The following is a 25,223-nucleotide window of genomic DNA, read 5'->3' on the forward strand; positions in this document are numbered from 1 at the left end:
TGACAATGATACTTTTTAACTTGCCTGGTAGAATTACAATTCAGGATCTTAAGACCACCCTCCAACTCAGAGTATTCTTATGACACTGTCACCATACCCTGTCGTCATGTGAGGACAAAATCTGTTTCTCTAGAATTCCCTGAGAGAAATCCAAACACCAAAACCTCATGCCCTGCCTGGCACAGAGGCCCTTCCTCATGCTAAATGTCACCTGAGACGTGGGTTCTGGGCCAGGCTCTGTACTCGTGCCCAAGCGTGGTTGTTCCGTGGTTGTAACTCTACAGGGACTTTCAGGGGTAGGCGCACTGGCTTCTGGTCCTCTTCATCACTTAGACCTGAGAAAAGGAGACATGATAAAAGCCCAGTGCAGACCAACCTCAAGGTACAAAACAAAATGCTATGCCAGAAACACACAGGGAAATAAGAACTGGGAAATGAGACAGCCTTGTGCCTGGAAAAAAGGAGAACAGAGGAATCCTAGCAAGAGTCAAACTCAATATGGTAAATTTTGTACTTGCAAAGGCAGAACCATGGAAAGGCAGAGGCCATCAAGTGGCCATGAGAGCTTCACTCCTGACAGTATTAATCCATCTGTCAAAATATTTCCATAGCTTCTTAATAGACAGACACATGGATGTCACGTCAAGACCTGTCTATTCACGGGAGGACATTACAGAGTCAGTCACAGAGTACCATATGCTGCCCATCATGGGACAAAACAGCCCTGAAAGATATAATATATGTATGTATATATACATGCCACCCCTTTACCTGGTACCTACCGTCTGGGTCACAGAGTTTCTTTAGGGCACGGCACATGGGTGCCTTGATCCGGAGATTTCTCCCTTTATAACGTACTGTGGTGGCTCTGGGAAAACAAATTGTAAACAATTCTGAGGACTTCGTGTGAGGGGAAGAGATGAAGGGTTATCAGGTCTGAAGTGTGGCAAGCACAAAGGCCTGTTGAGAACCAATCCCTATGCTGCTAACCATGCTCACCCCAGATGGTAAGCATAGGCAGGACCTTCAGATGTCTGCTACATTCCTAACCAAGGGACATGTGTATGGGAAGCGAGCCGTGCCCAAAGCATGACTACTGACTGTCATACACAACTAAGCTCAGTGTTGAGAGCATTCTGCTCATGCTCAGCCTATCTGCAAGCACCCCTCATCCTTACAACAGAAGCTCCAGAGCTTCTGCTATATGCCTTCCCCATGACCTGCCTACATATCTTTACAGGATTTCTTTGTGAACTCTATGAGCAACTTGCCACAGCAGTGTAATCCCATCCCCTGTAATCCTCACAAGACAAGGGTACAAGCAGTTACAGTAAGTACCACAGGCCCAAGCTCAGGCCTGAAGCCAGCTAAGGCCTGTTTGCTGGAGCTGCAGTAAGTCAGCAATTGTGCACATTACAGAAATGCTATCTGGCTACCTAAGCAAAGGTGGAGTGCTTTCAAAGCACTCAGAAAGGTAGCTGGTTTTTACAACATGGCAGCCAAAGCTGAGGCTCATCAGCCTGACTCGTAAGTTCCCCTGCTTTGATTCTGGGAAGAATAAATGATACACTCTGTATCTGGGTTGAAGAAAAGGCTTTGGCCAGCCACCTGAGGGCTGAGGGTTAGTCTAAATTTCCTATGTTCAAGCTGTCTATCACCTTATGCCTCTCTGCTTTAACGCATTTTTGTTGTTAAGATAGGGTCTCACTATGTAGTAGACCAGGGTGACCTCAATCTCAAAGACATCTGCTTGCCTCTGCCTCCTGGTGGCATTAAAAGCATGGGCCACTATGGCTGGCTTGAACTCATTTTTTTTTTGGACTGATCTACCATCAGCTGTGAGCATATCAGTTATGAGAGCAGCTTCTATTCTTACTATTTAATTTCTAAGAAGTATATAGGAAAGGTGACCAAAAATGATAGCATACACGAGGTGATTCTAACGATGTGAAAGAAATTATATATTCATACTAGTACAAATTCCTATTTGTACCTAAATACTTATTCATGTAAATTCCCTAAGGGGTAAAAGTTTTAACTGAGAAGAGGGAGAGGGGATAGCTGGTGATTTTACACATTTATTCTATCTGAAAAAAAAAATTCTTTCAGAATGTATTTATACTACATCTAATTTAGTAAGTTTCAAAATGTTCTAAAATAATGCTGCTTAAATCTGGAACTAAGAATCTGAACTAGAGTTTTGAGCAGAACAAATACAGGAAAGGCTCTGCTCGTACACCAAGCTTGACTAAAGAGTAGCTCAAATGTATGCATGCAAAGGAGATGACCACTGGCTAGAGGGCTGAGGTCAGGAGAAAAGAACTATAACACATCTCCTAAGAACAAAGCCAAGCCCAAAATCCTAGAAAGGACTATACCTTGATTTCTAGCATTATGTCTCAGAAACTTGCACAGTTACGGCTTTCAGCAAGTGCTCATGAAACAACTCCAACAGTGAAGTGCCATGAGAGGTGGGCACAATCATACAACACAGAAAGCTCAGTAACTCCCCGTGTTATGGCAGCCACACTCTGTCCACTCATTCTCCTCCTGACATCTATTTACGTACCCGCATCTCCTTTCCTACCCACCCATGCTACTCATTCATAATTGTGCCTACTGACTCATCTGCCAGTCACTCCCCCATCTACTACTATGTATGGCACATTCACGCACCATCCAATACATCTGTCCATTCATTCATTCATTCATTCATTCATTCATTCATTCATTCCTCTATGTGCACATCTACCCATTACTCAGCCAGCCACTCTTCTATCCACTCATTTATCTGCTCAACTGTCTTCATGCACTCACCTACTCAAGGACCAACTACCTCTGTATGCAAGACACTAAAGTCCAAATCTAGGAATTAGAAAGCTTTATTAAAGGGGCAGGAAGAGTCCAGATTGGTTGCCGCTTTCCATCTGAAGGGAGAAAGTCTCTAATCAAGCACACATTCTAGTAACTCAAAACTATTGACCTGCCTTACCCCAGGTGACCAGTGATGAAGGGACACAGGGGACCAGAAAGAATATGCTAAGGAGCAAGTGAGAAAGCACGGACGAGCCATTTTTCAACAACTTCCTTCAACAAAAGGCTCAAGGAAATGAGCTTTAAACACACACATACACACACACACACAGAGAGAGAGAGAGAGAGAGAGAGAGAGAGAGAGAGAGAGAGAGAGAAAGAGAGGAAGAGAGGAAGAGAGGAAGAGAGAGAGAGAGAAGTTCAAAGAACCTGACTTAAAACAACAACAACAAAACATGCTCAATGCCATCCATCTATCAGGGAAGGGTAAATAAATGAACCAACTGCACACCAAGTTGAATACTTCTGAAGTCCTTGAGAACATGAGAGTGCCTGAGCTAGGTTCTGTAAGACAGTTTCTTGTAAAGAAAGACACATGTGTATATCTCTTCTTAGGGGATGCCCAGGTAAAATGAAAACCAATACTCATAGCCAAGCAGTGGTGGTGCATGCCTTTAATCGCTGCACTTGGGAGGCAGAGGTGGGTGGAACCTGAGAGTCCTATGCACACTTACTTCTGCAAGAAAGAGGCCAACCTCACAGGTCAGTGATGGCTCCAAATAGATGACTGACCAGAGGAAGGCATATAGAGTAGCACTATGGTGACCTACAGCTGGCCATGGGCTAGACGTGTTCTACCATCATGTTCTTGTTAAACTCACAGAGCTATGAATGGTAGACGCTGATCTAAACAGGCTGTGTACGGGTTGACACCAACCAGATAATGTTCAGAGGAAAGCAGGCCTCTGAAACAGTAAAGGATTGGAGATCTCCAGGGACCAGGGGAAGAAGAGATAGATGGACAGCAGATGGTGGATTTCCAGGGCTAAGAAAGTACTTTGAACAAGACGGCAGTGGTAGGGAGGAAAATGTTTCACTGTCCAACCTTGTAAATGTCTGACACCAGGGTCCCTAAATTAAAACAGACCAAGCATCAGCAGACAGATCACAAACCCATGACCCTCCTGCCTCAGATTCCTTGAGCTGGGAATCTAAGGAATAGGCCACTAGTTTCAATTTGTAACAATGCTGACTTTGATGTACTAAGAATAAAATCCAAGGCAGGATCTTCCACCTTTTTACACAATTTTCTTATAAACCTACTAAAACCTGCTCTAAAAGTTAAAAATCAATATTAAAAACTATTAAATTCAATAAAAAAATATAAATCCCAAAATGTCAAACATATAACTAAAGGCCAAAAAGTGAAAATATGTAAAATATTAAAATACCAAATAAGGGACTATAAATACAGCCTGGTGGTTAAGAGCATTTGTTCTTGCAGAAGACCCAGGTTTGATTCTCAGAACCTACAACGTGACTCACAACTATCTCTAACTCTAGTTCCAGGGAATACAGTATTGTCTTCTGACCTCTGCATGCACCAGGGTATACACATGCAAGTATGCAGGCAAACATAAAAACATAACACATAACATAAAACTTAAAAGAAAAAGCACAAATAAAGTACCAACTGCCAGCCCCAAATCACACCCTTAGCCAACTCTTTACAGGAGCAAAAAAATTGTTTACTCAGCACAGGGGGCTCTCCTAATTTGAGTCCTCTAGCTTCCTGAAATACCTAAAGACCACTGAAGTCCTGTGCACGAGGCAAGACAAGATCTGTCCCAACCCATCAGACTTACACCCATACCTGACCTCTCTTCAGCAGACAGGGTCAGTGTGGTTGCTTCCTTTGTACCTTCTGTGCCCTTTGCCTACATATCATCACCTCGGAAAGCTGTCTCTATGCTCAAGAGAGGAACCCTTCCTGTTACTTACCCATAGCTATCGCTTCAATGTAATGTTCTACGGATACACACATGCACTCAGGCACACACTCATAGGCACTGAAAAATGGTTGTTCAATGATACAGACCTGCCCGTCTGGTGCAATGCCACAACAGCCTCCACTCTAGCACCTGCCCTTTCATGGTAGCACACAGTCACACAGTATCAGGAAGGCTAGGTAAGGTGTCTATCAAGTAAGAGTTGAAGGTGTCCACCAGTTTCCCCACAGGGTCTTACCTACGACACTGGCCTAGCTTCTCCTTGCATACTCACCACATTGACACCCAGAAGCCTCTCTAGCCATCTACTTCATCTACTACAGGTAGGTGCTGTGGTAGAGCCAGGTAAATCTCATCAATAGTGGCCTTGCTTACAAAAATAAAAATCACCAGTTGGGGTGGTTATTTGCCCAGCAAAGCAGCCACACAAGGAATTCAAGATCCAGGAATACTCCTAGGCTCCAGTGCCATCACCAGGGACGAATGTAGAAGTAGCACCAAACCCTGTGCCTGGCCGACTCAACATATTTCAACAGAGGTCCACCCAGGCATCCACCTGCTCTGCCCACCTCAGCGTATTTCAACAGAGGTCCATCCAGGCATCTACCTGCTCTCCACAAGTACCAGGAAATCTCAAACTAACATACATCAAGTTCAAGGGAAGGTCTGTCCCTGCCAGATCAAACCACAGTGGTCCTATCCCTCTACGGACTCTTCTCATCTACTGATAAGGCCATAACAATGGTGATCACTTCAGCCCGTGAGCTTCCCCAGAAAAGGTCCTGACATACAACTGCTCCGCCTTGTAAAAAAAAAAAGTAAGTGCAAAAGGGAATGAAGGTTGGACTCTTGAGTTTCAAATGGGGACACAAAGCAAATCAATTCCACCTATTAAGGCCCCAACAAACACAGCTGGTACTCCATTTTCTGATGGCCTCTAACTATATCTGAGGCAAGCTATATCCAGGAACATCATTGGTATTTAAGGCTACCCAGCAGTCTTGGCAGATTACAATGCTCTTCTACAGTGTATCAACCTGATCAGGCCTAGGATGTTATGAAAATAAAGGTTTATAAATACAGGAAGAACACAAGAACCTTAGGTGCTCACTCCAACATGTATCAAGTGATCTAAACATCAAAGTTCAGGCCCATGAGAGAGAAGCAAGAGAACAGTACTAGGCATGTGGGGAGGCTATATCTCAAAAGATATAAAAACTTATGTCCACAGTAGCTAGAAGGGTCTGAATGACAAAGCAGCCCAATATTAAAGGATCAGGGAATGGTCTGGGGACTGCAGGCAAGGAAAGAGAAAGAGGACACAACAGCTTTCAACAAGGGCCCTAAACTACACACACACACACACACACAAGTCCTCCACAAAATGCCTACTAGGTCGTGGCAGAAACGAATCTTGCAATGTAGCAGAGCGACGTCAACAGAAGCATCAGAGGCAGTGACTCCCCAGGACAGAGGGCGGTTGTGATGAGACAGACAACAGAGGTATGACTAAGCATTCAACCTTTAGCCAAGTAAAGATGCAGAGTAAGACACTCAGCAAGACTGGGACTTCCAGGCAATGAAGTTTATATCCAAGGTATGGGCAAGAAGGCTGATCTCTACCAGGAAAAGTGACAGAAGCCTTTGGAGCCACAAAGGTACAGAGAAAGATATGTTTTGGGACAGCCAAGAGAGTATCACAAGGTGAGTATGGAACTGGAAAAGAAGCTCAGGGCAACAACATCTTACTGACTTATGTACCAACTCCAGAGACAAGCAGAACTAAAGAGGACTCATGAGGATTAAAATTCTAACTATGCCATCCAAGTCTGCTGATGCAGAGTGGCAGTCCACAAAGAAAATGTAAGGACAAGGCAGGATGCTATCTCTATACTCAACCCTGATGCAGACAGTATCTTTGGAACAGAAAAGGTCAAAAACAATAGACTAGCCGGGCAGTAATGGCACACGCCTTTAATCCCAACACTTGGGAGGCAGAGGCAGGCAGATTTCTGGGTTCGAGGCCAGCCTGGTCTACAGAGTGAGTTCCAGGATAGCCAGGGCTATACAGAGAAACCCTGTCTCAAAAAAACAAACAAACAAACATACAAACAACAACAAAAAAAACCACCAATAGGCTAAAAAGACCTAGAAGTGAGGGTCAGATTAAGTGTTAAAAGGCAAGAAAGGCCATCTGCAGCAGCTCAGGAACCAACACATTGAAGTACTAAGACAAGAGAAAGAGAACCCTGGGCCATCTGTGCACAGGCAAGGGCAGGCACAGGGAACACCTGTGGGAACAAAAACACATGTCTAAGAGGACAGTGAGAAGTCTTAATTCTGTGGAGAGCTGGTTGGGAGCCAAGCAGATGAAACACCTACCTCATGTTCTTATCATTCTTTATAATTAGTGTGACACAACCAAGGGTCACCTGAATGAAACCAGAACTGAAGAACTGCTGAGATCAGACTGGCCAGTGGCTTTACCTGTGAGTAACTGTCTTCACTGATGACTGATGTGGGAGGACCCAGCCCACTGTGGGCAGAACCATTCCTTAGCAGGTGGGTCTGGGCTGTATAAAAGTAGCTGAGTGAAAACTAGTGAGCAAGCCAGTAAGCAGGACTCCTCCATAGTTTCTGCTTCAGGTTCAGCCCTGACTTGAGGTATAAGCCAAATCAATGCTTTCCTCCCCTAAATGGCTTTTGGTCATACTGTCTATCGGACAACAAAAAGGAAATTGGATCACCGCACAGCATGACACTCTGAGAGTTCTGAGTTTAATCTGGAACATTCCAGTAGAAATGACTGCTCAAAGTTTTCCGCTGACCTCCATACAAGCACAACTCACACACCAGCTCTCATATACAACATGCTCAAGAATAAAAAAAAAGAGAAAAAAGAAAAAAAGAAAATGAAGGAACCCAGCACACATTTCAACTTCTGTAGGTTAGTTAATGAATATAAGTATATACTGTAACTTGTACTTACCCAACCTGAATGAGTTCATTCAACTTTGTTGCATTCTTGTCATCCATACCTTTAAATGTATAGAAAAATAAATAAGGCCATGGGATAGTTAGAAGCAAACAATCACAAATTCCCATATTATTGCTTCCACATAGACTCCAGACCTTTGCAGTAAAGTTGACCAGTACCTTGCCTGACCCACACAGCCTCTTCCTAACCATTTCCTAAGGGTTCAATATGCTCTGCACTCAGGCAGCTCTTCTTTCAGGAATTATCCCTGACCTTTTGGTACTGCTGGACCCTGGCTCAGCTCCCACAGTGCCTGGTGCTGATAACTGCTTCCTTCAGGCATCTCACTGGGTCCTGGAGCTTCTTTGCCTGCTGATTGTGGACTCTAAGGTACATAGTTTGAAACCCAGGGCCTGCTAAATGATGGCTCTTGTGCCCTCGTTTATGTGTACTCAACACTGTCCTCAAGGTGTTTGTGCAGGAAAGCAGGAATTAAAAAGCTAACACAAGAAACTAGGCAATGACACTGGGATATGAGCTATAAAATTCCTCAATAGTACCGAGTAACTTTGGGAATTAAGGGACCAGGCAGAGAACTAAGACAAGAATATAGAATAAAAGCAGCCAGAGACATACTATATCTATGAAGGACTTAAAGGACTTTTTACCATAACAGTGTAGCACAGAAACTGGAGAAAATTGTAAACATGATTAAAGAGAAAGAAAGAAAGAAAGAAAGAAAGAAAGAAAGAAAGAAAGAAAGAAAGAAAGGAAGAAAGAGAAAGAAAGGAAGAAAGGGAAAGAGAGAGGGAGAGAGGAAGAAGGATAGACAGACAGACCTCAGCTTGGTGGCATATGCTTTAATCTCAGTACTCAGGAGGCAGAGACAGGCAGGCAGATCACTCAGTTCAAGGCCAGCATGGTCCTCAAATAAAGTTCCAGGACAGCCAAGACTACACAGAGAAACCCTGTCTCAAAAAAACAAAAAGAATGAAAAAAAAATCAAGTTGTCAGATGAACGTAGTAAAAGGATTCAATGCAGGTACAACTACACCAAAGAAAGTAAAGAAAACCCTCACCCTAAAGGGAAGGGCCTAGGCAGAACAGACCTTCAGTAAAGCAGGAACAACAACAACAACAACAAAAAAGCAAAAGCAGACCCATCATGGCCCGTATACAGACACTAACCAACCTCTCCAAGTACCACCACAAACAGATGAAAAAAGTCTATACAACTCAATTTAAGCCTTGTGTGATTAGGGAGACTAGAGTTCAGATCTGCAGGAGGAGAGGGGTTAATGAAAAGAGAAGCTACAGCAGGAACAAGGCCCTACAGCCCTATGTCTAGCAGATGCCTGTGCTGGGACCACTGGCTGAGATGAGGACAAGTAGCCTTGAGTGTAGTCAGGCTAGGACCTATGGAAGTCCAGCCAGAACTGATGCTCTGTCATATGCTAGCTCAGATAGGCAGTCATAGCAGAAAAAAGGCAATGTAACCACTTTATATACAGAAGAGTTTGCACATGTAGCAGTAGTCCTGAGCAAGGACTTGTCCATTACTTGGGGATGTTCTAAAGACTCTGAATGTATGCAGGAAGTTAGCAGAGTATTGCACCCTTTGATAGCTTTAAAATGACTCAGGTGGTGTGTACTCCAGGTCACAGGGTTGAGGTCTTAGGGTGTGGTATAAGGATGTACAGTCAAATGGAAGTGAGAAAACAGTGCACCTATGCATAAAAGGCATAAACAAGAACTAGTAAATGGGAAGTCAGATGAAGGCATGGTCATTAGATCTTTTTCAACTTTTTTGTTGTCAAAAAAATTTCACTGGGCAGTGGTGGCGCACACCTTTAATCCCAGCACTTGGAAGGCAGAGGTAGGCAGATTTCTGAGTTTGAGGCCAGCCTGGTCTACAGAGTGAGTTCCAGGACAGCCGGGGCTACACAGAGAAACCCTGTCTCAGAAAAAAAACAAAAAAACAAACAAGATAAAAGTTGGATTTCTGGACAACAACCCACCAGGGTGACCTACAAACAGAAGCAGTACTCACAGCCCCCAATCTTCTTGCGTAGCTCGCCATAGCAGATGAGACCATAGAGTTCCTGGGATGATTTCTTCAGCCCTCGAGAGAACACTGGAAGAAAAGAGGATGGATGTTAGGCAGGAGCGATGGAGACATGACAGGGTACATACAGTCTGCTTGTACAAGACCATAGAAGAAGCTGAGACTTATCATATGTGGATCACAGCACCTTTGGCATGTAATTATTGATCTCCCTGAGGCTCCCACAGTTGTGAAAGCCAGGACACTGTCGAGGTACCTGGTTGAGACTACTGCTTCCAGCATAGAAGCAAGTGGCTGGACCCTGGCTGTGTGTGTCCAATGATGAGCCATCAGAACCTTGGGAGAGCTAGAATCACAATATAAAGGCCCATCATGTGTGGTGACTAATAGTCCACAGGACAGAGAAAGACAAGAGGGAAGTGAGGTGGTCACACAGGGAAGCAAAAAAGAGTACAGTTTGGTGTGATCCTATAATGTGTTGAAGCCTCTACCTCTCACCTCTGATGGGATAGAGCTAAAAGAAATGATGCTATCAGGACCCTGAAGGGCGTGGGGTCAGGAGGTGCTTCTGAGGAGAAAGGAACAGAAAAGAAACATCGTTTTAAAATATGCTTTTCAATACTGACCCATGAAAAAAGTCTTAGACTTAGCAGACCCTGGGAAGGAACACGCAAGTCTCAGGGCCATGGGTAGCACCTGAATTTGTACCATCCACAATGCCTGAAAGTAAGGCTTGATGTCAGACACATTCAGTCATCACACTGGACATAGCTTGATCCACAACAGTCTCTAAATCCTAATTCACGAGCTATCTCACTGAGGGAGACTTCTCAAAAGCAGCTGGACTGGACCCTCCACAAAGCCTTGGAATGATTTTCAGAACTTACTATGAGCTCTAATAAGAAAAAAGAAAAGTTATAAAAATAAAAATAAATAAACTACTTTAAAAAAAAGGCTCAGATGTTTCACTATACTATGACACGAATGAACACAGACTCAGATCTCAGGGACTGGAGTGGGGCTGAGATATGCAAACAAATCAGTGATGGAAAAAACAACAAGGGGTTGACTTCAAGTCTGCAGAAAGATCTTATGTTGATGATCATATGAATTATAGAAGCTAACAAACAGGTACCTAGAAGTCAACTGAGAGATGGCCCTTCTCTCCCACCCACAAGCTGTGATGACTGACAATCTAATCCCAGGGGTCTCTAGAAACAGACAAGAGGGGGAAGGGTGAGTGATCCCACAGAGCTCTGTTCCTCTGTAAGGGGGTGGGGAGGATAAGGCATTGTAGTTTTAAAAAACTACAGTATCAGGGCCAAAATAGCATGACCTGGCAAAGAGAACACCACAAGAAAGGTGAAGATCAGGGGCGCCAAAGGCCACCGAAGGCACAGGCAGGGGTCAGAAGGAAGAGCAATGTGGCCACAGGTATATGCCAGTGATTCTTACATCAGAAACTTCACTATCTGGAAAATTAAGAGTATTAGAAGAAAGAATCTACAGAAAATGTAGAAATCTATAGGAACTGTAGAAATGCAAGGCAGGATGGAGCAAGCTGGGACCAAATGAGTGCAGAGAATCCAGAATCATGGAAGGAGGTAGGTTCCCTGTAAACCTAGGGTTTACAGGGAAGAACAGTTGATTAGACTATGGATTGAAGAGGTACTATCTCTGAGAAAGTGGTCAACCAAGGGTGCTTTTAGCCAGAAACTAGACTAACATTTAAAGACAATCTAGTAGCCTCTCTAAGATAAACTGGACTGTGTAAATCCTGACTATAACAGATGACCAGAATACTGGCATCCACCCCAGGACACCAGCAAAATTCAGGCTTTCTTGTGTACCCAGAATTCAGTTTATCTCAGTACCCACACTCCTCAGGGGACCCTAGAATCTTCTGCTATGAGGCAGTTTCCTCCCAGGTAAAAATCTTCCTCTGCCTTGTTGGGAAACTTTGAGACACAGAATGTCAAGAGAAAGTGGACAACCAGAGTCTAGGACAGCATGTTTAAAACAGGATGTTCTAGGAGGAGGTAAAATACTTCCTGCAGGGAAGCTCCATTAAGAAAGGAAGTAAACAACTCAAAATAGCTCGAGCAAGTACCTGAAATTGACCAGATTTCCTAGGCTAGATTCCTTCTGCAAGAGTATGTGAGTAAGCAGTACAGACTAAGAGTTGCTCTCAGACAAGTCAAACTATAAAGAAAGCAAGAAGCAGAGACCACAGAGCCACCATGGAAGAACAGTTTCCAAATCTTTTGAGCAGGACATACTCAAAAGGACATGCAATGTGCACTAGATTTCCTGTTCTGGTGAGCTGTTACACCTCCTGGGTGGGCTTGGGGGACAAAACTTTGAGTGATTTCTGCTCCTGTAAGTAGCCCTCCAAAATAGCACTGGCCCACCAGACTGGAGTTTGGTGGTACTGGTGCTTTCGTCTGTCATAGGCTCCCCACTCTCTAGAGCAAGTAGATGCTTGTGTGTTATGCTTCCCAGGAAATGCCTGTCACCCAACAGAAATACACTCAAACAGAGAACGCACAGCTCAAACAGTAATCAGGTTACTTACACAGATGGGGCAGCTTCCTCACAATTAAATTTAACCAATGGGTTCTGGAAATGCCCCCAACCAAAGCACTAGGATATAAATCCCACAGTAAGCAGCCAGGTGAATATGGGGGTCACACAGAATGGGCAATGGTGTTTGCCCGAAAAGAACCAACTTTGCCTGGTGGTCTTCTAGGGTCTATGTATCACTCACCATTGTCAAAGTCAATGTATTTGGTAATCTTGTGCCAGGTGCGGTAGTAGAAATGCCGGACCTGCTCTTTGTTCTTCACCATGCTTGCAGGCTTGCCCTTCTTCTTGTACTTTAGAGCAATGTTGTTCTGAATGGCTTCAAAGTCTTTTCCATGCTAGAAAACAAAGTCCATAATAAAAGCATGGCAGTGAAAATAAAACAACTTTTTGGTATAATGTAAGCATCATCAAAGTCAAAAAGGGACCAGCTACACACAGCATAAATCAAACTAAGTGTCAAAGCAGAAAAGCATGAAACTTATCCTTGGAACAAACAGTATGGGGTGGCCCTTAGGGGACCATGAAGGAGATTACAGGAGGATTCTATGGTAGAGAGCTCAAGCTATCACCACAAACCATCTTACAGTAAAAGAAGGGTCACTCTTCAAAACTACCTGATGATTTGATCACGGAAAGTGTGATCAAAGAGAAGAGGCGCATACACACCCTTGGAAATAGAACCAAACAGAAGCATTCTGACCGTAACTTAAGGACCAACCCTTCCTAGAAGACCACCTGCAAAATCTGGGTGCCACTGGAATTTGAGGATGGAACGTGTGCTCCTGTGTTGATGATACAGAGAACCAGCTATTCGGTGGTCTTAAAAAAGAGAGCTAGTTATAAGCACTGAAAGCACCCTGTGCCAATAGCAGCCTGGAACCCCAATATAACTTTTCTTTCATTTATTCAAAGTTTTCCAAGACAGAGTTTCTTGTGTAGCCCTGGCTGTCCTGGAACTCCCTCTGTAAAGCAGGCTGGCATCCCATGCTGGGATTAAAGGCATGTGCCACCATACCTGTCTGTCTATTTTCATAAAGAAGTCTAATGTTCTTTCTGGCTAATTCCAGGGCTGCAAGGTGTTTGTCAGATAAGCATGGAATAATTGGAGTTGCCCAAAATGAGACCTTATACAAATTGGTTTTAATTTGTACCTAGATCATGGGGGCACAAATCAGTGATGCAAATGGATTATGATCCACATAATAAAGTAGCCTTCATGAGTCTATATGTACATAACATATGGGAAACACTAGGGAGAGAAGGAAACACTCTTCTCTAAAAGGGTTCTGTAACCCTCAGTCATAGAGCAATGGGAACAAGACAGTCACTAGACAAATTCCACAGTGACTGCTGGGCCAGGCAAGCAGCAGCCGGGTTGTTTAAACTATTGTAAGGAAGAATGATGGAAGAGGTGCTATCTGCTGTCTCAATACTCAGAAGGACCTGGAAGGCACCACCTGAAAACAGTGGTCCAGACCAACCACTGCTGGGGAATTTTTTTTTGTATGTGTATATGTATGAGCACATATGAGTGCATGTACCACAGTACAATGTGGAGATCAGCTAGGACTCATGGTCATTAGTCTTCTTCTTTTGCTATGTGGGTCCTGGAGATCTGGGTCAGGCTTGATGACAAAAATCTCTACATGCTGAGCCACCTCACTGGCCTCTTAAAACATTTTTAAAGTCTGAAATTGTTTCAAAATGAAAAGTTAAATTATTTTAATTTAAAAATTACTCACGGCTTTAAAATACTTGACAGGAAGCAGAAACTCAAGGCTAAGCCAGGTGGATGGGGAGATAGAGGTCAGCCTAGAAACAGACTAAGACCAAGTCTCATAAAAAGCAGAAAACCACAATCATGGAAAGGTACAGCTGGGTCTTGATTCTGTGTCAGGCTGGGCGGCTATCTCCTCAGCAGCTGTTAACTTCAACAGAAACAGATATAGACAAGCTACCTGCTATGAGGTCTGCCTGCCTCATTTATGACACCACCTATATTCTCAAACTATATGGTCTGTGGGATGTGAATATGCGCCCTACAGTCAACTTGCATTTCTAGAACCACAGGTGTTCTAAACATCATTATGAACATGGTAAATGGATCAAGAACAACAAAAATTGAGCAAAGCTGGAAGAGAAAGACTCAATATCTAAGTGATGAAAACTCATAGTATTTACACAGCAAAAGCCAGAGATATCCCTGATGCCTATGCATGTGCAGGAGATGGGTTGGGTACTTTGAGATGCACATCAGGAACAGGCTTTCACAGCAGTTCTCAATGCAATGAATTACAATAGTATGGCTAAAAGAATGATTCTTAGAGAATAACCACACAGGTGGAAAGCAAATATAATGGAAGCACAGTTGTGAGTTTTATATTACACAGAAACTCCACTGAAACCAAGAGAAAGGACTTAGCCAAGGCCTAAGGTGTCATCTACTCAGGGCACATCCACCTGACCACCTTGGCTCTCTTTAGCAGTGAGACTAGAACTCACTACTAGCATAGGGTGAGATCTAGATAGGCCATCACCTGAAAAAAAACCAATCTGAGTTCAGGCCCAAAACTGTACCTAGCAGAGCTGGAGATATGGGTATCTTAAGCAAGAAAGAAGAGATAGACTGGGGCCTGAGACAAAGACAGCTGCAGAGTCTCTGCATCTGGCCAGCCGTCTGCACCCTCTGAGCCAAGAGTGTTGGTACGCACTTTTCAATGGTGGGAAAGAAGCCAGACTAGGTTCTCTGAGCAAGTGCAAATCTCTTTAGTGGGAGAATACCAAGCCCAGTATGCACAAAGGCTTTATTCCCATCATCCTTATGCATACTTACATATGCCTATGCATGCATACATGTACACACACACAAATATGTTGATAAACATTACGGAAATAATTCTCAGAGCAGGGAATTACAAGTAGAATGCTTAGCTACCACTAATGCCACTGCTGGAGACTTTAGCTTCCCATATCCACCCAGCATCGGTCAAACATCGGCCAAGGCCTCATCAGGGTCTTTCACTCAGACTCCAAATGAGGTGTGAATCCCCTCACTCTTCCTCTGGTTATTTTTTGTCAACTTGATCCCAACTATAGTCATCTGAGAAGAGGGATCCTCAAATGAGAAATGACCTCCATTGCATTGGCCAGTGGCTTTGTCTGTGTGGTATTTTCTTGAGAAATGATTGACATGGAAGGGCCCAGCCTACCATGGGCAGTACCACCTGAGCATACTGTCCTGAGCTGTATAAAAAAAGTTAGCTGAGCAAGCCATGGGAAGTAAGTCAGTAAGTAGCATCCCTCTATGGTTTCTGCTTCCAGGTTTCTGCCTGAGTTCCTGTCCTGGCTTCGAAGCCTCAGTGATAGTTTGGGACCTGGCAATTTTAAGATAAAATAAATCCTTTCCACCCAAGTTGTTTTTGATGATGGTGTTTATTAGAGCAACAGCAACCAAACTACAGTAAAGCTCTTGCCCTCTCTCCCTCTCTGTGTATCAAATCACAGAAAGCATTAATAACATTATTACTAATCAAAGATTTAGGAGATCTAAAACCACATGCCTGGTTGGTGGGAATAAGAAGGCTAGTCCAGTTGGAGAAGATGGCAGAGGATGGTCTTCACAAGAAGCCCAGTCCTAGAGCTTATGAGATGTGGATCTCACACCCCCTCACAGCAGCTGGAGAGCCAAGCTCCAGGAAGAAAGGAAAACACCATAGTAGTTACAGATTAGGCTAAGATTCACTAACAGGTGCACACTCTTACAGCCCAGCAGGAATTACAAGTCTATTATACCTAATGGCTTTAAAAAGCATAATTGGAAGATATAATCTATACAGATGGAGCCTTGTTTTATTAAAACTCTGAAAAGAGTAAGAGAGAGAGCCCTTTTCACATTTGTTTGGATGATTTTTGCAACGACCCTAACAAATCTTGTATGCACTTATTTCACTCTTTCTATGGCTATCAAGTCACATGAACATGTCAGTGACACTCCCCTGGGATGGGCAGAACTTAGCCCTATCACCCACACCAGGCAGAAATACCAGCCACAGGAATATAATAAAGCCAGGTCTTCAGCCCATTAGAAGTGTCTCCCTTCCAATCTTCTGTAAACACTATATGATTTAAATTCCTGGGCTTCATTCTTGTGTGAGCTTATCCTTCTAAGGCTTGGCAAGGTGCTTCTATCACACCCGTGAGTTAACTATTAAGAGGACAAGGTTCGCTGATTAAGTCAACACGACAAAGAAGGCATCTAAAATGAGGAGCTTGAATGAAGGTGTTCACTACAGTGCTATTCACAATGACAGAGTCTACAAGGAATTAAAACAAAACAAAACAAAACAAAAACAAAAAGCAAGAATGGAAATCAGGCTGATAGTAAATTCCTTATTGAGCATGCATGCTTTGCATAAGACCCTGGGGACAGATGGACACACACAGACATGCAGACACAGACACGCAGACAAATGCACAAGGGACACATCTACTGCAACCACTCAACTCTGTTACTGGCTCAATAATCAACCCAAATAGCACATGAAGGAACGGGCATGGCTGTACTCCAGTTAAATTTCTCCTTTATACAAAACAGACAAGATGTATAGAGGTCCATCTGTCTACATCCAAAGAAGCACATTTATAGCCATTTTTTTTGTTGTTGTTTTAAATGGTAAAAGGGCTCAGTGATTAAGACCATTGACTGTTCTTCCAGAAAACTCAAGTCAATTCTCATCACCTCCATAGCAACTCCCCCATCTGTGATTGTAGTTCAATGGTATTTGGCATCTTCTGTCCTCTGAGGGTACTACATACATGTAGTATGAATACACCCACATATAAAATTAAAATAGGAAAGTCCTTAAAAAATATAAGTAAGCACCATGGCAAACACATTTGACGTTAATAAAAGTATGTTCACAAACTACAAGGCTATGAGAAGCAAACTTCGAAGTGGAGGCAGCTGGCAGGGCACAGCCACAACAGCAGTGGATCTGGGAAGTGGCTTTTCTATTCTGACAGAATTTGACATTTTATTCTAAGTAAGTTGTAACATCTTCTGGGACTTAGCTGCTACTCAGGCTGACAGGGCCAGGTATCTGCTTGTCCTTCTGCACTTGGGGACACTTCCCAAATCAGTCGCTATATAGCCAAAGGAAAGCCCTGAGAAGGATCAGACTCCAGGCAAGAAGTATGCATGAACCATGACTGAGAGCCTTGGGAAAGAGCATTCGGCCTAGAAGCCCTAGGAAGGAGATGACTACTGCCCTGGCACTTCCTAAGACCCTTGATAGAATCTGCCCACTTCACAGTGAGCACTCAGGAGGAAGACCACTGGGGGGTCCTGACCCATGTCTACAACTCACCTCATATAGTCCCTCGAAGAAGGTGTTCTTGTCCTCCGTGCTCCACGACTCCCACTGCCTCCGGACCTTCTTTCCTTCTTCTTTCTCAGGCCCTGAAGATCCTATGTTCCGGGAGGAGGAGCGCGAGCCTCCTGCAGGGGTGGCAGGGGTAACCCCAGACACGTTTCCAGAAGATGATGCGCCACCGTCACTTCCTTGGAGAGAAAGGACTGTACAATAACATGTTCAGGAAGCAGAGAATACAGAGAGGCACCAAGGGCTCGCTGCCACACCCAACTCCAGCTTTTACAGGTGATGCCAGCGACGCAGCACTCAAAAGCCACTGGGTCCTGATCAGAAGCCAGAGCTGATCAGATGACTCTAAAATGTTTGTACAGTAAGGAGAGAGCCTGTGTGGATTGTTTAACGACACAGTGAATCTAGTATTTTGTCCATACTCAGAGTCTAATCCCTGCCCCTTCCACAAAGCCACAAATCACATTTTATGCTGACTCTTGCTCAAATGTATTTTTTAGTTTGAGATACTCTTACCACGTTTTTGAATAAACTGAATTTCAAGTGACAATGTACATAGTGTTGGTATTTCAGAATACAGACCATTTAATGTTTAAAGTGCTATATAGTCTGAAGATCCCTTTCTCTCTTTTTTTTTTCTTCTCCAGTAATAGAAGTATGAACACAGGGCCTTGCAACATTATCTCTGGGGTCCTAAAATACCATCACCCTTAAAAGTTCTCCTGGAATATCAGTCCCTGATTTTTAGCAACATCTTTCCAAATCCATTGCCAACAGGGCTGCACAATAAAATGTAAGGGGCCCTAGAGTCAAAAACAAAGCCAGAGATTAAGAATTTAGGCCCAAGCCTAGTGTTCTGCCAGTTGAGTTTCCTCTTGCTGTGGGGAACAGGAATTCACAGCACTCTTATGTTAACTTGTAGTCTCCTTTTGTAAGATTGCAGAACCACAGAATGCCAAGACACCTTCCAAGCCTGGAACAATCTTGTAAGGCAGACAGATCATAAAAATTCTTTAAACAGCAAACACCATACAACACAATTTTTTTTTTTTTATAACCCAGGCTTGCTTTGAACTCATGGCAATCATCCTGCTTCAGTCTCCATAGTACTAGGTACAGGCCTTTGTACCATATATGGATCAGAAAACTGTGAAAATGTTTTCCTAATGAGATGCCATAGGCCTTTCCAGCTGAGATTCAGTTTCTAGTCAGCCTGGTGAGGATCTTCCTGGATAAACTTGGGGCTACTCCTTCCCTAGAGTCTCCCTTCACTGCAGAGTTTTCAAAGAAACAGCTTCTAGAAGAGTATGAAAGATGAAAAATTAAAAATTAGAAGCCCATTAATCCACAAACCCTTGACAAGACTCTCTGGCTACCTTTGTTAGAACACATATAAGAGCTGCAAGCAGGGGCCAAGAGTAGAGGAAGTAGAGAATGACTGTCCCTGCAGCAGCTTTGTCTGCCTCAGTATATGCTATAGTCTGTGTCAGTACATATAGTAACTGAGGGTGATGGTAAGGTGTGAGAGCATCCTTGGGACCTCAGTCTTTCCTCAGCCTCTTCAATGCCCGATATGATAGTCTCTACATGCTGGGCAACGGCATCAAGCTGCTATATCTAGGCAATAACAAGATCAAGAGGAAAAAGAAATCATTCTTTATGGTACTGTACAACTCAGCTTTGATAGCCTTTTATATATATATTTTTATAATATTCTTTTAATTCTGTGTGTGCATGTTGTGTCTATCTATGAGTGTGGGAATGTGAGAGAGTGCCCATTGGGGGCCAGGGGAGGGCACCAGATTCCATGGAGCTGGACTTACAGGTGGTTGTGAGCTGCCTGATATGGGTGTTGCGACCGAATTCAGGTTCTCTGAATAAACTGTAACTGCTAAGCCATCTCTCTAGCCACAGACTAGGTTTATTAAGAATGCTCAGCTTAGCATAGTCTACATGCTATTGTGAGTTTATTAGGAGGTAACCCCATCATGAACCAAAGAGCAGCCATATTTGAATATCTGGAAATACATTCACACACATACAGGAAACGTCTTAGCTAGCCAGCTACATCCTTCAGATGTGTGTGGATTAACTTCAAGAGACAATGCTATCAGACTTATAGAAGTCCATGGCTCAGCAGAGCCAAACTGTCCGGTCACCAAACAATCACCATATAAGGGTATTTAAGCATTAACTAAGAATAAAAATATGGTGGCACACACCTTTAACCCCAGCACTCAGAAGGCAGGTAGATCTCTATGAGTTTCAGGCCTGCCTAGTCTATGTAGGTGAGTCCTAGACTAGCCAAGGGTAGTATAGTGACCCTGCCTCACAAAATAAACAACACAAATTAAATAACAAAACATACTAAGAAAGGCAGGTTCTTTAATCTGACTAGCCACATTTCCAACAGTTAAAGACCTCACATGGCTCATGGTCACCTTCCTATACAGTGCAAAACATTTTACTCAGTGTGGAAATTGCTAGACCAGTCAGTGCTGTATTTACTGCTCTGAACACAGAAACAAAGTGAAAACAGACTGCAGACTGCATCTACCCAGCAATGCTACAGCAGGCCAAGGAAGGGCTGTGCACACCTCCAGACTGTCCTTCCCTCCAGCACAACAAACATGGGGTTTCTCAGGCATTTGCAGCAGGCAGGCTATGAAAGCGCTTACAGGAGACAGGAGGTACTTCCTTGCAGGACTCACAATTCTCAAACACCAGAATGTCTGGTTCCCAGGAACTCATAGTTCTTCACACTCTGCTGTTTAGGAAGTGCTGGCTCTCCACCTCTATGCCCACAATGGAGGACTTCAGAGCTCCCTCTAGTTTCCCAAGAAACACAAGCTCTCTTCTCCCCAGAAACAGCACGCCAGCCAGCCCACCAGACAGCCAGCCCACCAGACAGCCCGCTCTTCTGCGACCACTCAGGTTAACTCCTGTTAGCCCATGTTGGCACTAGCATGCTCAAACATAAAGACACAGCCTCTAAATCCCAGAAGCCAAGTGTCTGACAAATGTCATGAGATTTCACTGTCTCACTGTGACCTGGACAAGGAGAGTGACGTGTAAAGGAGAACTGAATTAACGTCAATTCAAGGGAGAAGGAACCTTTGGGACAGAGTAGCCCAAATTCTCATCCTAGGCACAAAGTTACGTCAGAGAAAAGGGCTGAGGCAGCAAGTGACTCCTCAGAGCAGCAGCCACTGTCCAAGGGCCTGTCATTTGCTCTGAGATACCTGGCCCCTCTTTGTGATTTCAGAAGTACTATATAACCTCAGGAGGGAAATTGAAACAACCTGGACATTCAAGTGCAACAGTAAATCACTCCATGCAACCATTCCTAGCATTTACTATGCAGCATTCTAGAATTCAAAAGCTTTGGAGAAAGAACACTGACATCTAGTCTCCCTCCAAAATTTCAGGTGAAAACAGAAAGCATAAAAATAGGAAGCAGAGTCAGGAACCCTGCAGTTCAGTCCAGAAAAACACTCAGGAAAACAGAAAGTGATCAAGGTGAGCAGGAAAACAGCTGAAGCAAAAGCTAAAAAGGCAATGAGATGACTTCAGGGAATACCAGTAGGCCTGGACGCTTCCCCAGGATACAGGGGCCAAGGCTCCATAGGTGCGAAGGTGCGAGAAGGACAAGGCTCCATAGGTGCGGAGGTGTGTGAGAAGGACAAGGCTCCAAGCACAGAGGGCTTTGCTAAACGGTATGAATGATAAAAATCAGTGCCTCCGAAACTTGAAGGGATTTGATGGTATACACAAACAGACTCCCCAGTGCAGAGTCCCCTAAAAGCAAGGACAGGTTCCTGCTCTCCCAAGCCTAAGCTTGGCACCAAGGTTTATACAATAGAAGCTCAGTGACAGCTCAGGAGCAGTGGAGGCAGACAAGAGGCTGACACTGAACACTGGCTTAGTTTTTGCCTTCTATGCCTTAGTCTCCACAAAAGCACACCTCAGGATCTGGAGAGCCTCTCCCACCACACCTACTATGTCTCTAGCCAACATCAGTACCTCAGTCCACCAGATACCTTAGTGCTACCAGGTCAGCTGTGCCCTACCAATTCCAACATTTTCCTCTCTACTCACACAGCTTGCCATCCCTATAGGAGTCTCTAGAGCATGTATGGCCATGGTTTCCCTTCCCTGTTGCTCTGATATCATCTAAAAAGATCAAAAGTCACTCTGGCTATCAATCAGGAATCCTGAAAAAACAGAGTAACTCCTCACGGCTACATGGCTGCTCAGTACACAGCAAACCTGGGAATAACAGAATATGACTTCAACTTTAAAACACACACACAAGCATGGCTCAATTCTGCCTTTATAATAAGTAGAGCTCAAAAGTTTCAGAGAAAGAACACTAGTACCTAGACCAGATCCAAAACCTATTTTAGAAGAGGAGAAACTGAGCTACAAAAGTATGAACACCCCAAGGGCACCAGGCAGGGAAAACCAAGTGCTCCAACTCTCCCATTGTAAACCCAAGCTTCTTCTGCCCACCTCTCGAGTTACTACCCTCCCTGACCAAAGCACCATATGACAGCAGGCTACAAAAATCAGGATTCTGGAAGGACAAAACTTGAAACTTGACCTTGTGGTCTTTCTCTCAGTTTGTGAAAGATAAAGAAATGTCAATCCACGTGGCTCATGAATTACAACTCTGAAAGATTTCTGTTTCTTTTTTTAAGAGTTACTTATTTATTTTATGTATATGAGTACACTGTCACTGTCTTCAGACATACCAGAAGAGTGCATCAGATCCCATTACAGATGGTTGTGAGCCACCATGTGGTTGCTGGGAATTGAACTCAGGACCTCTGGAAAAGCAGTCAGTGCTCTTAACTGCTGAGCCAGCCAGAAATCGCTCCAGCCCCAATTTCTAATTCTTTTTTATTTTTTATTTTTGGTAAGATTTATTTATTTATTTTATGTATGTGAGTACACCGTTGCTATCTTCAGACATACCAGAAGAGGGCATCAGATCCCATTACAGATGTTGTGAGCCATCATGTGGCTGCTGGGAATTGAACTCAGGACCTCTGGAAGAGCAGTCAGTGCTCTTAACCACTGAGCCATCTCTCCAGCCCCCGATTTCTAATTCTTAAAAATACATTTTTATAAACTTCATGATGGGGTTTAGGGATATAGTTCATTGGTGGGGCCCTAGGTTCAATCACCAAGAGACGGAGAAAAAGTTAGGGAGAGAATAGAGAAGAGGAGGGAAAAGAAGAGGAAGAGAAGGGAGGCAGGGATGGAGGGAGGGGGAGAGAGAGAACAAGAACAGTGTGGTAACTTCAGAGGATACCATTAAAAATCTGCCATAATTTAAACGAACATTAACTCACTGTCTTGACTGTCTGTTTCTCTCTGTGGTTTGTGAGCTTCCTTCTAAGAACTAGGTACATTTAAATCCAGAATAGCAGGCAAACAACTAAGTCAAAAGATGCAGTGATTTTATCCTAGAGATTCCCAGCCTCCTGTTCATTTAGCCTTTTCTAAGAAAGGTGTTTGTAAACCAACTCCAAGCTTGTCCACTCTTGATTACTGCACAAAAAGGCATCCCTATGGCCTGAGTTTTTAGCACATTAGGACAGAGACATTTCAAGGATGGCACACACCATCAAGGCCCAAGAAGGCCACCACAGTTTACAGGATACACAGGTATGGCAAAAGGCAAGAGTTCATGAAGGGAACCTCAGATTCTGTGTCTCTGCTGGCATAGGACATTCATGTCAGAAGCTGGCTCACACAGCTTTGTCTGTAGAGTCCCAAAGGTATCTGAGAGAGACCATCTCTACCAAGGTCACATAGGAGGAATTCTTCATAAGCAAGCCAGCACTCAAGGACTGCAATCTCAATGGATGAACCCAAACACCTACCACACACCCAGCACTGTCATCATTAACATCCAAAGCTGCTACCTGATCAATATGGCAGGTGTTCAATAAACTAAGGAAGATCCCTCCCAATTCTGGTCATTCAACTAGTCCCCAAAGATGCCATTTGTACACACCAACTGTTCTGTGAGACTCTTCCAAGGTGATCATAGTCTAAAATGCCCTCCCTTATACTCTGAAGGTGACTTGGATCCTCGAATCTTATCCCTCAACAAGATTCCCTTTCCTTCCACTGAGTCTCCTGTTCTCATACCTGCAAGGCTCAGTGTCACACCACAAAGGTTCTCCCATCCCTCCCACAAATAAAGAAATCACAACTAAAATCCCACTGCCTCTATAAAAACATAGGACCTCCTCGTGGAATACCACAGGGATTTCCTCATTGTCTTCTATAGCCAATACCTTTTATCTCCATAGAAGTACAAACTATTGGAAATATGTTCTATTCTAGGCAGTTTTTACATTGTTCTTTAGTGATAAGATCATCATTATTCAACCTAACAAAAGACTTCTATATACCATATATAGCAATTTTCAATTTATGACTTTGCTATCTGAAATAATTTCTGACCAATCCAAAATAAGGTTTCAAATATCAAGATGTTAAGCCAGGTAGGGGTGGGGCATGCCTTTAATCCCAGGACTTGAGAGGCAGAGGCAGGTGGATTTCTGAGTTCGAGGCCAGCCTGGTCTACAGAGTGAGTTCCAGGACAGCCAGGGCTATACAGAAAAACCCTATCTCGAAAAACCAAAAAATAAAAAAATAAAAGATGTTAAAATATTCTTTACTAGCAAAAGGCAGTCAGTCTTACCTACCAAGGTAGACACTATGGAAAGTATTCATTCCAACATTAAAAGGAACTGAACTAGGTGTGGTGGTGAATGCTTCTAACCCCGCACCCCAGGCAGAGGCTGGGGCTGAGTTCCAGGCCAGTCAAGAGCTATATTCTGAGCTTTCAACTTAGTAGCTGGGGTTACCTTTCCTACTTACCAACATCCTTGAACTTTATAAAGTCATCTGAACCTTGGAGTAATGTATCTACACATAAGAGCCTGCAGCAGCAATCCACTTGTGAATTCAAAGCCAGTCTGAGCTAGACTGAACTCCAGTCTCAAGAACAAAATTATATACAATTACAATCTTGATAGTTTCCTTTCTGCCTTAGGGTCTGCTACCTTCAGACACAGCACAAACAGATGGAGTCTTTGTCAGAAGTAGGAATCACATGTTCAGGTGTCTTCTATTGTAATGGATGTCACAGAGGGTGTGGCTGGAAGCAATACAAGAGTCTTTTTATATGTTTGCCTTTTTTTTTTCTTAAAACCCAGACAGGGTTTTGTTGTATACCCTTGGCTGTCCTAGAACTTGCTTTGTAGACCAGGTTGCCCTTCAACTCAGAGAGATTTGCCTGCCTCTGTCTCTCAAGTGCTGGAATTAAAGGGTATGCCACCACACCTAGCAATTTGTTTTTCTTTTTTCTA

The 25,223-nt window shown here is 43.6% G+C and overlaps 1 protein-coding gene across 10 annotated transcripts in view; it reads right to left on the minus strand.

Moving 5' to 3' along the window:
• The window catches only part of Cramp1 (cramped chromatin regulator homolog 1), a 53,745-nt gene that overhangs the window by 22,861 nt on the left and 5,661 nt on the right, over positions 1 to 25,223 (minus strand). For all 10 annotated transcript variants that reach the window (XM_031352134.1, XM_031352132.1, XM_031352136.1 and 7 more), the window contains exons 3-8: positions 17,818 to 18,011; positions 12,633 to 12,786; positions 9,851 to 9,934; positions 7,813 to 7,861; positions 783 to 868; positions 212 to 335 (exon numbers count right to left, since the gene is read on the minus strand). In XM_031352134.1, coding sequence (XP_031207994.1) covers positions 212 to 335; positions 783 to 868; positions 7,813 to 7,861; positions 9,851 to 9,934; positions 12,633 to 12,786; positions 17,818 to 18,011 — 691 coding nt within the window. The remainder of the gene's footprint in view (positions 1 to 211; positions 336 to 782; positions 869 to 7,812; positions 7,862 to 9,850; positions 9,935 to 12,632; positions 12,787 to 17,817; positions 18,012 to 25,223) is intronic.

This window comes from Mastomys coucha, unplaced genomic scaffold (assembly GCF_008632895.1).
Source record: "Mastomys coucha isolate ucsf_1 unplaced genomic scaffold, UCSF_Mcou_1 pScaffold5, whole genome shotgun sequence".
Lineage (NCBI taxonomy): Eukaryota > Metazoa > Chordata > Mammalia > Rodentia > Muridae > Mastomys > Mastomys coucha.